Source organism: Anopheles moucheti, chromosome 2 (assembly GCF_943734755.1).
Source record: "Anopheles moucheti chromosome 2, idAnoMoucSN_F20_07, whole genome shotgun sequence".
Lineage (NCBI taxonomy): Eukaryota > Metazoa > Arthropoda > Insecta > Diptera > Culicidae > Anopheles > Anopheles moucheti.
Genome location: NC_069140.1, coordinates 37,051,018 through 37,067,467, shown reverse-complemented (window position 1 = coordinate 37,067,467; position 16,450 = coordinate 37,051,018). Strand labels below are relative to the sequence as shown.

Below are 16,450 nucleotides of genomic sequence, written 5' to 3'. Positions count from 1 at the left end.
TTCACCTTCGTTCGACCTAAAAGGACTCGAACCCGGTGTAGGATATAACATTATTCTCACTGCCAAAAATTCCAAGGGCTCCAGTGATCCCACCTACCTGCAGGCGTTCACGTTGAAAAATCCCGAGAAACAAACGGGTAAGTGTGGTCGTTTTCCCTTCACGAAAGGCTCAATTCACCCCGAACCATCTTTGTCCTGTCCAGATTTATCCCTCGTGTACTCGCCAGCCTTGCTGCAGATCAAGCCCTTCATCGGCACGCTGCTCGGCGTGGTGGCTGCCCTCATATCGATCGCTTCCATCATCGTGTGCGTGACGCGTCTACGGGGATCGGCGGGCCGGGATCGTGACTGTGGGAGCAACATGTCGACGAACGATGCTTCCGGCATCAGCCAGTCCATCCCAGATGCGGATCTGGCCCGGGAACAGTGCAACGGTAGCATCGACAGTATCGAGAAGAATCCCGACATCATTCCACAAGGTTCGTTGGCTGGAGGGTTTTTCTTAAAAAATGTTAAAAAGATGGACCATCCGAACCACCTGTTTATCGCATGCACTCTCGCCGAAGCGGGAGGAAACTCCCACCTTTTTTCGCCATAAGTTTCAGTCTATCTAATTCCACAGCGATACTAACGCACCGGCTGGAAGAAGACGAGAAAGCGTTCGAGTGGCTCAACAATGCGGCCCACCCACGGCTGTACGCAACGGCTGCCATGGCGGAACAGCAGAGTGGGGGCATGTTGCCACCGACGGGGGCCGCTGCTACGTACGATACGCGTGCATTCTACGCCCTGGCACGGGACGCCCAACAGCAGCAACCGCATCCACAGCAAAACTGCATGCAGCAGACCGTCTACCCGGTAGCGTCGTCCGACGGGCAGAGTTACATCCCGATGCATGGTACCATCATTTCGACGCCCATCATCGGTGGTTATGGGAACGACGGTCACAAGGTACGGTCTCCACTTTTCTGTGTAGGTTTGGCCAGCAGAGATTATTTATTCCTCGTTTCATTATTACGCGGCACACTCATTTCAGCACGATTTGACCTACGCCGATCTGACGGTGAGTGGTGGTGGTCCGGGTGGTGGAATGCCAAAGCTCAATCCTGGCCAACCGCAGATGTACGTCAGCGCTACCCTGGGCCGTCCACGGCAGTCCGACATCAAGCGGTCCGAGCCAACGATCTATGCCCAGGTGAGTCTACCGACCGGCAACCAAGGAACAGCCAATTTGGCAGTAGAATAGAGCCATTCGCATGCCATTCGTTACGGACACGGTAAAGCGTTAAGTGCTGCGGTAAAGAACGCTTTGCATTGACTTTGGGATTGGAATTGGGAAACCTGCTGGCACTCAGTTTTGTGTAAAGTTACTTGTAAATTGAACAATCTAATCAATTTGCTGATTGGAATGGCCCAGTCCGTGTTGGTCCGTTTCAAGCTAGTTATATTATTATTTCTGTATTTTATGTCTTACATTTGCAAGTAGTTGGAAGTAGATGATAATTAGTGATACCCTACACTGATAACCTTTCTTTCCATTAACTATTCATTCGAAGGCAAGTCAAAACGACCTGAGTGTGTCCTTTTCTGCCTTAAACTCTTATCTCCTTTTCTGTTTGCCTTGTAATTTTTCTCATTTTTATCTTGTTTTTACTCATCTCTTTATTCTCCTACATGTTTTCCTTTTTTAATTAACGTGTTTTTTTCTTTATGAAATTGTTTTATTATTTTATGTTCATAGTTATATTTTAAGTAAAATTAGTCTTATATATTTTGTTATCTATATAAGCAGAGCTATCCAGCAACCGTCGAATGCTGTTGATGTTTTTATACATCATTCAGTGTTCAATTCAAATATTTACCCAACCCTGTCAGATATACCTGTGCCCGTACGAAACAACATCTCGTTACGACATTGCAATTTAATCGTCAGTATCGCTGTTTTGTTTGATGTTGCTTACATACGGTTAAGAAACCGTTTTCACATTTTAGTGCGACTATGTTGAAACGTTCAGTGCCGCTCACCCAAATTGAGTGATGTTCTATGGAAGTGATGCTTGCCTCACCTTTAGTATACATTTACTAACCTATTACTATCCTCTACTTCAGCCTATGAGTAACGAGCTTAATTAAGAAAGGAACCCGTACACTCCCTCTCTATCGGGCATAATTGTAAATAGTTTTTCAGCAACTTTGTGATCTTAAGCCCTAATAACCAAACTCTGGTCTCTTTTCATAACATACATATTCAATGATTTATTTATCCATCTATCCTCACCTAAAGACATGGTCATTAGCATAACTTCGTCGACCAATATTTAGCCTGGGCGATGGCCTCACATTGTGCCATCGTCCATCGAATCATTTCACATCTGATTGGACAAATTTCTCATTAGCGAGTAAACAATGCCAGTGCCCACGGAAGCAGTGGCCGTACTTCGTTGAATATGCCGCTTCCCAGCGATCCGTCGGGTGGACTGTCCCTTTAGAACCCGATTGCAAGTTATCCCCTCCTCTGGGAAGCGAAAAGCGTGAAGCTGGGCAAACTGTTGGCCGGAAGAATAGCTCGCAAATTCAAATCATGACTTTCTATCGCCGTCCTGTTTCACTTTCCCGAATATCCGCACATGTGTTTCTTCCTGCAGGCCGCACCTGCCCTACGCGGCAACGTGAATGGGCGATCCATAGCAGCAGCATCCCACGGGAACCTTTGACGATCAGTGTGGACCGCCCGCATGACCGTACGCAATCCCGACCAGCCCTCCCGAGGGACGGTGACCGAAAATGTTTCTCATACTTTGCATACCTTACCTTCGGTGTTTTCGGTTTCGCGATTCGTGGTATTTGTGCGTTCCGGCCCGTTGTGCCAGCGGGTGGATCCGGATGTTGGCCCTGAGCAGCATAAATTCAATGCACCTAGCACATTATTATTTTGTCCCGTCAGTGCCGACCACGGTTTCGGTACTTTGTTATACCATGCCCTGGGAACATTTCTACACCGCCGCCTTCCACTTCAAGGCACCGTACGGTGTCCACGGGAGACCTTTGACTTCACGTTGACCCTCGGTAGCATTTTCTGTGCAGCTCGCATTTTCCACCAGGGACCACCGGTGACCAGGTGACATTCGACATTCCGGCTGCTTCCGGCCACCGGCTACGTTAATGTTGATTGTGTACCGGCCGTTGCCGGAAAACTGCGTGTTTGCGCTACTCGGGAATGCTGTCAACTAGCGGGCCAACTGTGGCTACGTAAGCGCCAAAAGTTTTTAATGAAATATTTAAAATTTCATCATCAATCCCGGGCAGGTACCCCTTTGCGCACGGTGTGCGTTTCAGTATCGTTTTCCGAGGGAAAGTTTGTGTCTCCTTTCCCAACAAAGTTACGGCAGTGTACGGTTGCGATAACAAGCAAAAGTAGTGCCTTAAACAGGATGGTTTATTAATAACGAAAAAAAGACTCTGCAAACTCTCGCAACGATCGTTCAAGGCACATGCGATCGGAACGCCAGTGTGCAGGTGATGTGTTGATGAAAGGTCGTAGGGTCGTTAATCGAATCGATCACCGGAAGCAAATTTAATTGTATATGACTTGTACTTTCGATTAGCTCGGTCATATTAAGTATCTATATCACTTTGTTATTCAATAACATTGATGCATTTTCTAGCCATTAGTGCTTCGCATAACTAATTTGTTTCATAATTCTCATGAACTTGCCTTGATGAAAATTTCATTATTGCATTAGGTCATGAAATACATGAATTGCTGGAAGAATTCATTAATCAATTGTCTTCATAAAACAGCAAAATGTTATTAACATGAAGTAGAAATTCACTTTACTTACTTTGTTAAACTGTCCAAAGCCTCTCATGTCTATAAAAGTTCATGCAATCATTTCATGATTGATGAAGTCACAGTGAAAATTCTCTAATTGTACACATGAGTTTTAGAACCAAAAAATAGTTGGGTTTATTCATACATGCTCTTTGGTCGACCACTTATTAGCAACACCAACGAAACTCTGCACTTCACCAGAAAGTGATTCCGGTTGCAAAAGCTCCCAGCTAACTTTTGTCGTACGAAAACCATTTAATTACGCATTTATGATCCATTAGCTCGCACATAATTTGCTGCCTACTAGTCAAAACATATTATGTTCATAAATCCCTCCAATTGGTACTGCCGACTACCCAATACTAGCCCAAATCTAAAACCATCTAACCAAACGCGTACTACATTAAATACTGCTTTGTTCTTACTGCACCTTTCCAACCCTGTGCAGCCCTCACACCCTCACGGGGGTGTAAATGTTCATTTGCAAATCATTTACAACTGAACGAGCGATAAATCTAATCCCTCTGCCAAATATTCCAGTCTCCGGGGGGTTTGGGTGTCATGGCATTGGTGCGTTGATTCACTCACACATTTTATAGAAGTGGAATTTGGGTTATTCGGGAAGCAAACCATGGATTAGTGCTGCACGCTGCACCGTTGCACCAATTTGTACTCTCCCTCCCCGGTACCATTCCCTTCCACAAACAAACAAACAAACAAAAAAAATCTGCGGACGTAGTTAATCTTTTGAAAATGTATTTACGCGCTGCGAAAAAGGAATTACCGTGGGTAACGAATGCAAATTATGCAACGCTCCCGGTGCAGCGGAAATCGCGGGTGGAGATTATGCATTACGCTTGCCGAATGCAACGATACAATATTTATGGCTGTGTTGTTTTGCATTGCCCCGAAAACTGAAATCGACTATACAATTTTATGGTAAATAAACGAATAAAATAAACCAACTACTGGCGAAAGTACTTTCTCGGCTAGTTTTAAACCATTTGATACGCTACAAATAAAATGAATACATGCTCTAGATATAAACAACTTCGCTTGTTGCAATTTTTTTTAACCTCTCATCGTTTCTTCCATTCTAAATTTATTGCCCCTCAGATCGATTTGGCCCATCATCCCGCCGTACATACGGGCAACCTAGTCTACACGAATGCACCTCGTCAATCGATACCGATTTCCCATGCTACCGGGCTTCCGGTCAGCGGTGCCCACCTGCTTCAGCAGCACTCGGTGTCGGTACAGTCACCACTTCAAAGGGCACCCGATTCCGGCCAATCGTCGCTGACCGAGCGCTATCCACCGCCGCCCCTTTTCGGGGGCGCACTTCCGGTTGGCAACCAACAGCACTGCTCTAACGAGCCGGTAAGTTGATTTTCTTTGTCCCCTTAACATATCCGTACATCGAGTGCGGGAATTGCAATCTGAATGCAGGGGTGATCCGCTATGGTGCCGGTTCGACGATTTCCACTTTAAACTGATACCTTGCAACCAGAAACTTTAACGTTTTCCCAGAAAAGATCCCATAAATTAATTTAATAATTTCAGCCGCATTCATTTTTGGTATAATTTTTAGTTTAATTTCTATTTTTTAAATTCTTTTTGCTTCAATTAAATACATAGATTTGTATATAAAATATAAAATTTTATACAACAAAAAATTTAAAAAAAAACTAATTAGATCTTGATGTTAACAGCGGGAAGAACTGCTACCACCCAACCAGCTGAAAATCATAAATAATAAAAGCGATTTCTATAAAAACCTCACTCTCCGCAATTCACTCAAAGCTCAATGCTACCAGCAATGATAAGTCAGATTGTGTATGATTTATAGCAACTTTTCGTTACAAATGCTTGTAAAACACGTCATTTCACTTGCCTCGGCAGTGTTCGATGATAACTTCAATTTGAAGGCAATCTTTTAATCTTCAAAGTTGACCAAGTCATCTTTCGCCTGCTAACGAATTTAGCAAAATCATGGCACGAAAGTAACCAATGGTACAAACCGAAAGCCATTAGAGGGGAGATAAATTTGACCGCAACTAATCTTGCCGAGCAACGAACAGATTCGTGTACAGGGCCCAGAATGCTTTCATTTCTTTCGTGCGATAGTAACGAAACAGATATCCTCGTACCCTGCCGCGCATTCCAGTAATGGCGAACAGATTAAAATCTGAATCCGGCTGCTGAATGGTAGCATTCGAATAATGGATGATTTCTGTAAATTCGCACAATTCAATCCAAATCCAAAAGTCGTTCCAGACCGACCAGATAATCAGTGATCAGCGGGCTGCTGCTACTGTTTCCATTCCGTGTAATGGAACCGGCTCACACAGCTGGGGTACGGCGCGGAAGGCTGGAATCGAAGCATCATCGATTTCTCGCCCACACATACCGATCGGGACACGGAACCGATAAAAATGAGCTCATTGTACCGATAATGAACGGTGTCCTTTTTCCAACCCCTTGCTCCTACCGCACGGTCCCAGTTGGTTTTTGGCAACGTCAATCGATTGATCTCAACCAACGGGGGTTCAAGAGGAATTTTCCGTACCGACAGTGTTAACAGAGTCGACTGTTGCTTTAAATTGATTGATCTACGGACTTTGGCTTTCCATTTCACCTTCGACCTGAGCACAGCCACGCACGGACGTGGTGCGTCCAGCAGTGAGAGAATGAGAGAGAGTGAGTAATCCGACCGGAACGATTCAAAGTATGCCAACAGTGGCGGGCCGTCACGTTGGGTTGGACCGAGGAAAATAAGTTGCGCTTTGGAGACCGACCGGTTGCGGAGAAGAATGTTCGCCCAAACCCACACTATTATCGCAAATGGATATCTCCGGCGTCGATTGGGATTGGAGTGGTAAAGGGACAAAAAGAAACATCCACTCACACTGCACATTCTGCTAACCTCCACCAACCAAACAAGGCCACATTTAAGTGTTACCACAGAAAAAGCTGAAAGTAAATTGACAATCAGCCACCCGAAGGGATCGATTGAGAATGGCTGCGGAATGATTTATGTGTGGTGTACGGGTGCATGTGAATCCGTTTGTTAGCTTAAATAAAAAGCTGTCCTGCGATGATGGAAGAGCCCTCGGGCTAATGGGATTTCCCTGGTGGATGCTGCGCCCTCGATACGTTTCCGATCGATCGGCCCGTGCTGGCGACACCGATCGAACTTGTACCGTCTGTGAATGTGCCCACTATGGAAACTATGGTTGGCACGAACTAGGGGCGGAGGAAAAGTTGCCCCAAGCACTCACCACCGACAGATTTGTTCTTGTTCACCAACGGTCGAAGACTTTTTTCGGTTCTTAATTGAAGCGTTGTTTTTTTTTCTTGTTTCATTCTCTTGTGTCACGCTCTGGCGTACAGATTCGTCTTACTTACTGCAGATTTCCACCGCTTTCTCGATGGTATGTAAAAGAAAGCACATCATTTACTGCCGACCAGTGGGGCTATTAGTTGCTTTTACGTTGTTTTAGTTAAGAAGCTTTTGAGTGCTGCTGTAATTGGGAACGAGCGGGACATTTTGATCTCATTACGGTGCCACTTGTCAGCGAGCCAGCTTGAAAAAGGGAGGAGGGGAAACAGGGAACTCACAAATAAAGCGCATGGCGTGGAATGGAAGAAAATCCCATTATCCTTGTCAGCGTGTCATCTTTAAAGGACATTTTGGTAGGGATGTATTTTTGTTTTCTACTCACAGAAAGGTTTTGGAGGGATAAAATCAAACGACAATTTGGCAGAAATTCCTTATGAAACAATAGGCATAAATCAGATAGATCTTCAGGTAAAAGTAAATAGACTAACTCAATGTTTTTTTCTTTACGATTAGTTTCTAACCCATATTAATGGAAATGATTTTTGTTGTACTTATTAAATTAGCGCTGCGTTTATTTTCTATTTATATTATTTTGCTTGTGTTTTTCTTTCTTCTTCTCAGTTCTTTCACATCCCTCCACCGCCTCCTTCACCACCTCCACCACCACCCATTCCACCGCCAAAACCCACCAATCGGGCTAACTCGTTTAAAGCTTCGCTGGAAAATGTTCTTGCCGAGCAACAATCCACTGTTAAGTCTTTTTTAAACTGAATCACCACCACCAGCGCTTAACTAACCAATTCCATTATACTCCCCAACAACTCGTCCAAACTAAACGACCAAAACGACACTCCCATTGCCACAGCCGAGCTTACTTCAAACGGTTCCTGAGCTACCGCACAATCCGTCGGTTGGTGCGTCCAATGGTGGTGGTAGCATCGCCTCGCAGGATCTCTCCACCGGTGGGCTGCCTACGATCGGTGAGGGTCGTTTGCTGAACCATGCGACCCGCTTCTGATAGGAAGTGAAACAGCTCCACCAAACGACTGCCCTCTAGAGTGGTTGAATGATGTCCAGCTTACTACCGACCGTGGTACGAGAATACCGTGTGCGCTGCACGATAAGTTTCCCGTACAAAACTGCCCAGCCTTTGTTACTGATACTTTACAAGCCGTTAGTCGGTGTTTGATGTTATTTTGAGAAAAAGGTACAATTTTACGAAAAAACACACACTTTATTATACATTACACTATTCTTGATCATTTTTCTGAACACTTTCATTTGCTTAAAATACAATTATTTAACACGATTACAACAAAATAAAATCTATCAACCAGTAATGTAAAAAAAACTGTATGCCAAACTTTAACGGACAACGCAGAGTTGGATATGATGAGCATGTTTCATTCTATGTCACGACTCAAACGAACTGTGTGTAAGTCCACAGTGAAAAACTAAACAACCTGTACATATAAAACCCGTTTAAGGTAACGCAACGTCGGGTGTGCCGAATTTTTTACTAATCTTTAAAAACAAAACAGAACTCTTTCTATGCTGTAAAAAATATAGAATTATTAACGTACCCAGCAAGGAAGCAACGGCAACATACAAACACGACAACTATGTGGGATGGATAGCCGGTGTTAACGTACAGTGTAATGTAACTAATGCAACTGTTATACTTTTATGTTTGTCCTATAACCATCGAAACTAAACCAACACGTAAATCCCGTAAAACTATTCGCTAATTCGATATAAAAAAAAACAATTAAAAACAAACGAATGAAATGGGAAACACAATGCTAAACGTAACCGTAACCTTAACACTATACGCCAAACTAAACACAAATCATCTTCTACTAATATTACTACCTAAAGCTGATAAACAAGAAACGCGAATCGTGGATCGTGCCCGATCGTGGAAAGCGTAAAACGAGCGCTTTGTAGCGTGTGTAAGATAAGAAAGATGAACGCAAACGAGTTGCATGAGAGTGAGCAAATGTAGTTAACGATAGAGCAAAAAGAAAAAGGAAGAAATCAAATTAGCTAAACTTTCACCGCGGAGTTTAGATGTCAATGAGGTGTGGCAACATGGTAACACGATTGCAGTGAGCTGTTTTTTAGTAAAATGGTAAAATGTTGACACAAAAGCATCCGACAAACAAAACAATCCGTAAACAGACACACTGGTACAAACGTACGTCAGTGACATTGGTGTAAGATATTGTAATTACAGAGATTTGCAGAGCCGTGTTACCGATCCCCCAATTATCCCTTATACAAATGCAGTGAAGGAAGGATGAAAAGAAAATCAAATATAACAATAAACATAGGCACAAGGATAGACAAAACAACAAAAAGCATTAGGTAAATGAGATAGTTGAGGTGGGAAACGAATGGAAGAAAAGGAAAAGAAACGAAGATGGTTACGATTTTAGCTAATTTCAGCACGAATGATTTCTCCCACGTAATGTGCGAGAGGATGAAAAAGGTTCCGCCCGTGTGTAAGAACAAAGTAATGAACGTTTTGACTAGAAATGATTGTAGTTTAGCATGAATTGGATTGTTCGCGGTTCGATCGAGTGTGGTGGACAGTGTATAGGAAGCAGTCCCGCCACGTGGACTATACAACGTTTTGTTTTGTTTGTACATTAGATTTGATTCATTCGTAAACTAGCAAACATACCACTAGCAGCCCCCTACAGCTGACCGTAACGTTTCTAATAAGGATAATGGGCCACTGTTCGAATGGTCGCTCCGTGGCCACTGCCCCCAGCGGCAGAAGGATTGTGAAAGCATGTGTACGTAAACGGATGTGTGAAGCTGTGGAGCAGATTCAAGAAGCTAATTGTTACTAACAGATAAGCGTTGTGAGGGAGCGCACTGAACGGCAGCGAGCGTACAGCCAAGTCCACAGTGCTCCTCTTGCATCGAGGGGGATGAAACGTTTTGAAATAAATGACAAAAGCAGGGATTATTTAACTTACTTGATTGTACAGGCGTGCTTTATTTATTGTTTAGAAACGTCCGAATCTTAACACGTGGTAAGAAAAGTTCTGAATAATATCACAATCGATTGAGTTAGTACGTTTCACGCAGTTTTAGACAACGAACGAGTGACGCTTATATTTTCTACCGTACGCAAAAGAATGGCAATGAGCAAAGCATGACACTTTGGCGTAAAAGTATTGTGGAGATAATAAATAATAAATATCGTTTTTCCGTTATTTTTATTGGAATGTCTCTCTCTGATCTTCTTGCTCTCGCTCTTTTCTTGACGAAATGATCTATAAGGTCATGCCTGCCATTTCTGGCTTACTAGTCCTTGCTGCGGGGGATTGGTCCGGATGGGATTTTGATCCGGTCCGTTCGTGCGAAGACCGGCGCCTCTATCACCATGCCACCGGACGTCTCATATAATAATTGTTGAATCAATTAACCTATTTGACAGAACGGAACGATTCGCGATGGAATTGTAAGCTTATTTCTTTACTAATCCAGTTAAGGTTTGTGAAGTTCTGAGCTAGCCCAAGTTCCGAAATGACTGCATGATTCATTTTCTGCAAATGTTCACAAACTACCGGAGACATATTTTACGATCATCGGTGTAGATCGAATCAACGTTGAGAAGGTTAATGTGGTTTTATTGTTAAATAATGAACTTGTTCCCAACACCATTTCAGACCAAAGATCGTTTAAAATTAGATTGAATATGATCACCTCATTCATAATTACACAATCTCATGATCAGTTCATTCAATTAATTTCACCCTCTTTCAAACGTTCCATAATCTTTCTCCACCATCTATTAGTCTAATACATATTTTGAATTATTATCTTCGTGATTGGATGCTAATCTTCAATGATGAGACCAGCTTTTAATATTGTAAAAACTACTTCATGGGTCTAATTTAAACATGTGCCGTTTATTTATCGTACAAATTGTGTTTTAAAATCTTTGGCCGGATTTGTTTTAAGATTATTATTTGTTAATTGAAAGAAAATAAAATGTGAGATATTTATTAAGGTCCATATTAAGCTTAAAGTACCGTCAACAGAAAAAGATATTGGAAAAATGGTAAGTATAAGTTAGTAAATATAAAGTTGTATTCTTTTATTCTTTTGTAACTCTGCATCCTTCGAAAACGATCTGAAGTCCACTCAAATACAAGTCAGTCCTGCGTACCGGGTTACCCCTTCGGATGGGAGTTGATACGGATAGTGCCGTGTTAAAGATAATACTAGTATAGCATAGTTACTAAATATCTATTAATTTATATGAAAAAAAAAATCATAGAAATGCAAACAAACGTACCGAAAAGGACCCAAACACCTTCAGACGTTTTTTTTAAAGCTGCAAACAGTAATCTTTGAGACAATAACAAATAAAGATCATGAGAGAATCCAAAAGTAAAAATAACGGATGCACAATGGTTTATTAACTTTATTTAAAACATCAAAAAGAACAAATTTAAAAAAAATCAAAAGCATCGAGAGTGCGCTTAAAGTAATGCCAAGATGACCGTAACGAATTACCCAGAAATCTTTGTAACCAGTAGTACTCTTGACACATATGAAATAAAAGTTTGTTCTAGTTTGTTTGTTTTTCCATAGGACCAAAGATCTGAAATTTCCAACATTTTAATATTACATGATAATTTTCTAAAAAATCCGGTTTCTTTACTCTCCAAACTCAACTGAGCTTAATTAAAGAAAAATTACGCAAAGATAAAAAGTTCACTAAGCATAATTAAAACTATTCATATTTAAGGAAAAATCAACACAACAAAAATAAAAATTAATCAGATTTGTTGTTACGTGCTTGCCTTTAAAACCTGGTGCAGTTCAATCACTTATATATTTTATATTTCATTCTGCTCACTTTTTTGCTAATTCATTATTTAATTATATAAACAGTCATCAACAAACATTTCATCTTTAACGGTCAAAATAAACAGATATTTGTTGGAAAAACTCCCGACTCCTCCCAGGATGTGTAGTGAACTTGAGCTTTCGAATTAATTGCCACTCATTCGCTGCTTGTTCAATAGTATTCATGCAATCTAAATTAATTCGCCATTCTTTACCGACAAAAACCAATTAGCGGTTTCGCTGGCAGCAGCCACAGTTTGTTCGGGCCGCTTCAACATTTTCGTTTCATTTAAAACCACTCGTGAAATGAAGCAAAGCACGGGAACAAAATGTTTCTGTCCCCTTCACATTACAGCCATGTGAAAGCTTCGAATCAAAACTGTCGAATGGTAATAAATAACCAAAAAATAACGCAAAGAAGTCATGGAATGGAATTCCCCTTTTGTAACTAACCGTACCGTGGAAACCGTACTTGAACAGCGAATCAACCACGAAATGGCGCACCGTCGCTACAAAAGCGAGATGAAAGCAACATTTTTCATTTTGCTCATCCATGGTGCTGCTGCATATCCGTCCGCTTGGCAAATACGGCCACATGTAACACCGCATCCTATCTCGTCCGCTTGCACTTGCGGTACGAAATAAAACGCCGGAACGCAGTCGACAAAGACAAAAACGAAATATTCAAACGGATTCCTGTCTTTGCATCTGATCCTCGCAGCAAAGCGACGGAATAAGCCCAAAAAAAAAGGATTCGAAAAAAAAATGGAGCCCATCCCGACAACTGACAACTCGACGAAGCATTAAGAGCTTGTCCTCGTTCCCCAAAATGGAAAGGGAAAATGAAATGCAAAAATGCATCCCCCCCTCCTTTCCCATCCATCGTGCTCACCCACAACCACTCCACCACTCCGTTTGGCCTTTCGACAGATATTGCAAATTGGACTGAATGCAGAATTAATGGGACGCTTCATTGGCGCGGACAAATCCAAGCATCTGAGCTTCCCATTTCCTGATCGTGAGCCGTACCGCCCGGTAGAGACGCCAAATGTACAGGAAAATTAACGATCCTGAACTCAAAGTAAAATTCCGTTCCTTCTTTGTCACCGTGTGTCACACGGTGCAGCAGTAAGAATTGTGGAGTGATTTTCTTTTAACAAAACGGTCAGCTTACCAGCGTTCGGGTATACACACAATCGATGGTTCATGAGGGCGACACCTGTCGGAGCGTGACAGGGCCAGCAATCGTAATAGTTGCAGGGTGACAAATTTACATCGATCAGATTAATCCAACCGAAATGGCACTGGGGTCGTTTTTTAACGTTTTTCTACCCCCCCACTCGTTCTCTCTGGCCGTCACGGTGCGCGACATTTGCTCATTTATAATGGATCGTTCATTATTTGCTAACGAACTCGAATTGAATAAAGTGAATTTTATTCAATTGCACTACGTAGCTGCAAACGTATCAGCTGGGTGAATTTTAATGGCATTACAGTATCCCGCATAGCTTCGCTGATTGTGGTATATGTTAAATTGCACGTTGCATGTTTGTTTTTTTTTTGTTTTATTGTTTATTAATTAAAAGTCATCCAGCCTAATGTGGCCTAAATAACTATACCAAACCTCATAGTATACATAAAACCTTTTAAAACGTGCTACGCAAGATTAATTTAACATTATACATACTTGTGTTAAGATCGACATAGTTATTTATGGAACAATATGAATTAACTATTTTTAATAGGGGGTCGTTCGAGCCAAATTCTGTAGATCTAAACTCAGTAGTCAAAAATGGTCGTGTTCTTAAATACCTACTAGGAGCATGAAAGTTAATTTGTTCTAGAATGGACGGGGCGTCAGTTTTACCGCTGATAAGCTTGTGTAGAAATAAGCACTGCGCCGTCATTCGTCTATGTTCGAGAGAGTCAAGTCCGAAAAGAAGACACCTAGCACGGTAACATGGATAACTTGCAACACGAGACCAAGACAAACGATAAAAAAGTATGCGTGTAAATTTCCTTTGGATTGATTCTAGCCTGTCTATTCTATATTGCTGGGTTGGTGTCCAAATAATACTGGCGAAATCTAAAACTGGCCTAACAATAGCACAAAACAGGGATTTAAGACTGTGGGGGTCCTTAAAATCTTTACCAACACGACAAATAAATCCTAAAAGACGGAACGCTTTGGACATGGTGAGTTCGTAATGCTCTTGAAGAGTCAACCTGCAATCTAACAGTACACCTAGATCGCGAATGACATCTGTTCTCGGCACTGAGTTGCCAGCAAGTTTGTAGTCAAAAAGTTTGGTGTTATCTTTTCTCCGATGAATCATTATGGAGATGGGCGGATAAAGCAGAATATCTTTAACACATTAACAAACCTCGTACTGATTGTTGCATTGTTTCCAGCTCAATTAGCAAATACAGGCAATCCCCGAGATACGCACATTCGGAGATACGCGGGTTTTAGAAATTTGACAGCTAAGATAGTTTATAGTACAAAAAACAGAAAGGTGAAAAATTGTTTAAAAATACCTATTTGATTATCATATAAACCATTTATTGTTTACTTATTCTAATGCTTTTTTTTGTAAAAACTGAAACTTTTCCCAAATATAGAGTAATAAGTCGAGCAGGTCCCTTTCACTAAACCAGCTCTTTATTTCTTGAAGATCAGATTCGTTGTGTCCCCTCCGTTTTCTTGCGCGGTTCATCTAACTGACAGTTGTGTAGCTGTTAGTTGGGCAAGGTTGTTGGGCAAGGGCGATTCGGATATGACATTACAACAGTGTATTACATATAATGTAATTATAACACCTATAATTATAGTTTGTGCACAAAAATAAGTTTAGCTAACAAATGCATCCCACCAATATGTGATTCTCATTAATGAATCAAGCGTATTTCGGTCAGAACAAAATGGACAGGTGCAAACAGTAGTCAAATGATGTCAGTCAGGTCTGAACTGCATGGAATACGACGTACCGCTGTCTGAAAATAGTTTTTACTCCGATCAATAATATATGGCTTAGTATTTACTAAAAACAACTAGAGATAACGTACACAAATTAAGGCTAAAGTAAGTAAAAGTTATAAAACTAGCAAATAACTTAACCTAACCGAAAGCCAGCTCAGTAATAGAACAGAAAGGGAAAAAGGGGAAGTAGTTTCAACGATGGTCGAAGATGGTTACAATAGGACAATAGGACGAAACAAATGACATGGTATTAAACAAAGAAATCGCAGACAGTAGATCGGGAGCATCGACACAATCTAAAAGTAGGGCTGCAATGGAAGAGTATTAATCTGACGATCGTCGAGCCTCCAAAGGTTTCAGTCCCGAAGCACGGCATTTGGCCTCGTAACCCGGTAGGTCAGAGGAAAGTTCGCCAGGGAGTTTACGAAAAGCAAAACCGGAGAAAGACCTCTGAACCTGCTCGATGTGATCGATGTTGATCCTAGCTACGGGTGTCCAGTTTGCTGAGCAGTACTCCAGTCTTGATCAGACGGAGGCGAAAGGACGGATGCGTCTGACTTGATGGCGAAAGGAGAGGCCACAATCAAGCCAGACGTCAAGATCCTTGATAAAAAAAAACGAGACACTTCGGTGTCGACGAGGGAGAGAATACTCAGTTGTACTTGATTACTTGTAGTATCACTTGTATAGGGATGAAGTTGGACTGATTGTTTTAAAACATTTAACGATGGTACGTGTATTCAATATTCAAGTTTTGAGTGTATCAAACAAGCAAAAAAAACATTTACTTATCTCCATTTCCTAGCAAGCAAATAAACAATCCTTTTCCTGGCAAATGTGACATTATTATTCAAAGGATTGTCAGTTCGTGTTGCTACAAAATGCGAAATTAAACCTCCCTATTACTGGATAAATTTCCCAGCAACACTGCAACATACATCAAAGCTTAATTCTTCCACCATGTATATCACACTGTACATGGCACTTTGTTTCGCAGATTGGTTGTCCGGCCCAAGGTGTTTTGATTCCTTTCCCCCTTTTCTTCACAACTAGTACACGCATAAACCATTGCTTATCACATCGACACGTGGCCGCATAAATTGTGTCGTAAATCGAAGTCTCTTGCCAAAAAAAAAACCCTCCGCAGGTCCGGATTATCGGGTGCACGCTCCTTTGCTTCTTGCCGGCCCGTCCTTGGCCAGTGATTGTCGTTCTAGCAGCCACCATCGAACATGGGTGGGCCACTGGTCAACACCCAGCACAAGGTGAGTGTGGGGTGTGTGTGCTGTTGTAAATCTTGCACCGCTCGGTAAATGTCCTACGCAGGGTGGTGGAGTTCAAGCATTTTCTGAACTGATTTTTATTGTACCACAGTGCCATAAAGCTACTGGAATGAGTTTCATTTCCTTTCCAACACGTTAAG

General features: G+C 41.8%; 1 protein-coding gene across 1 annotated transcript in view; it reads left to right on the top strand.

Moving 5' to 3' along the window:
- The window catches only part of LOC128309462 (nephrin), a 146,125-nt gene extending 138,179 nt beyond the window's left edge, over positions 1 to 7,946 (top strand). Inside the window, exons 14-19 of the mRNA XM_053045865.1 lie at positions 1 to 137; positions 204 to 479; positions 623 to 951; positions 1,037 to 1,195; positions 4,949 to 5,212; positions 7,797 to 7,946. Coding sequence (XP_052901825.1) covers positions 1 to 137; positions 204 to 479; positions 623 to 951; positions 1,037 to 1,195; positions 4,949 to 5,212; positions 7,797 to 7,946 — 1,315 coding nt within the window. The remainder of the gene's footprint in view (positions 138 to 203; positions 480 to 622; positions 952 to 1,036; positions 1,196 to 4,948; positions 5,213 to 7,796) is intronic.
- The last annotated feature ends 8,504 nt before the right edge of the window (positions 7,947 to 16,450 follow it).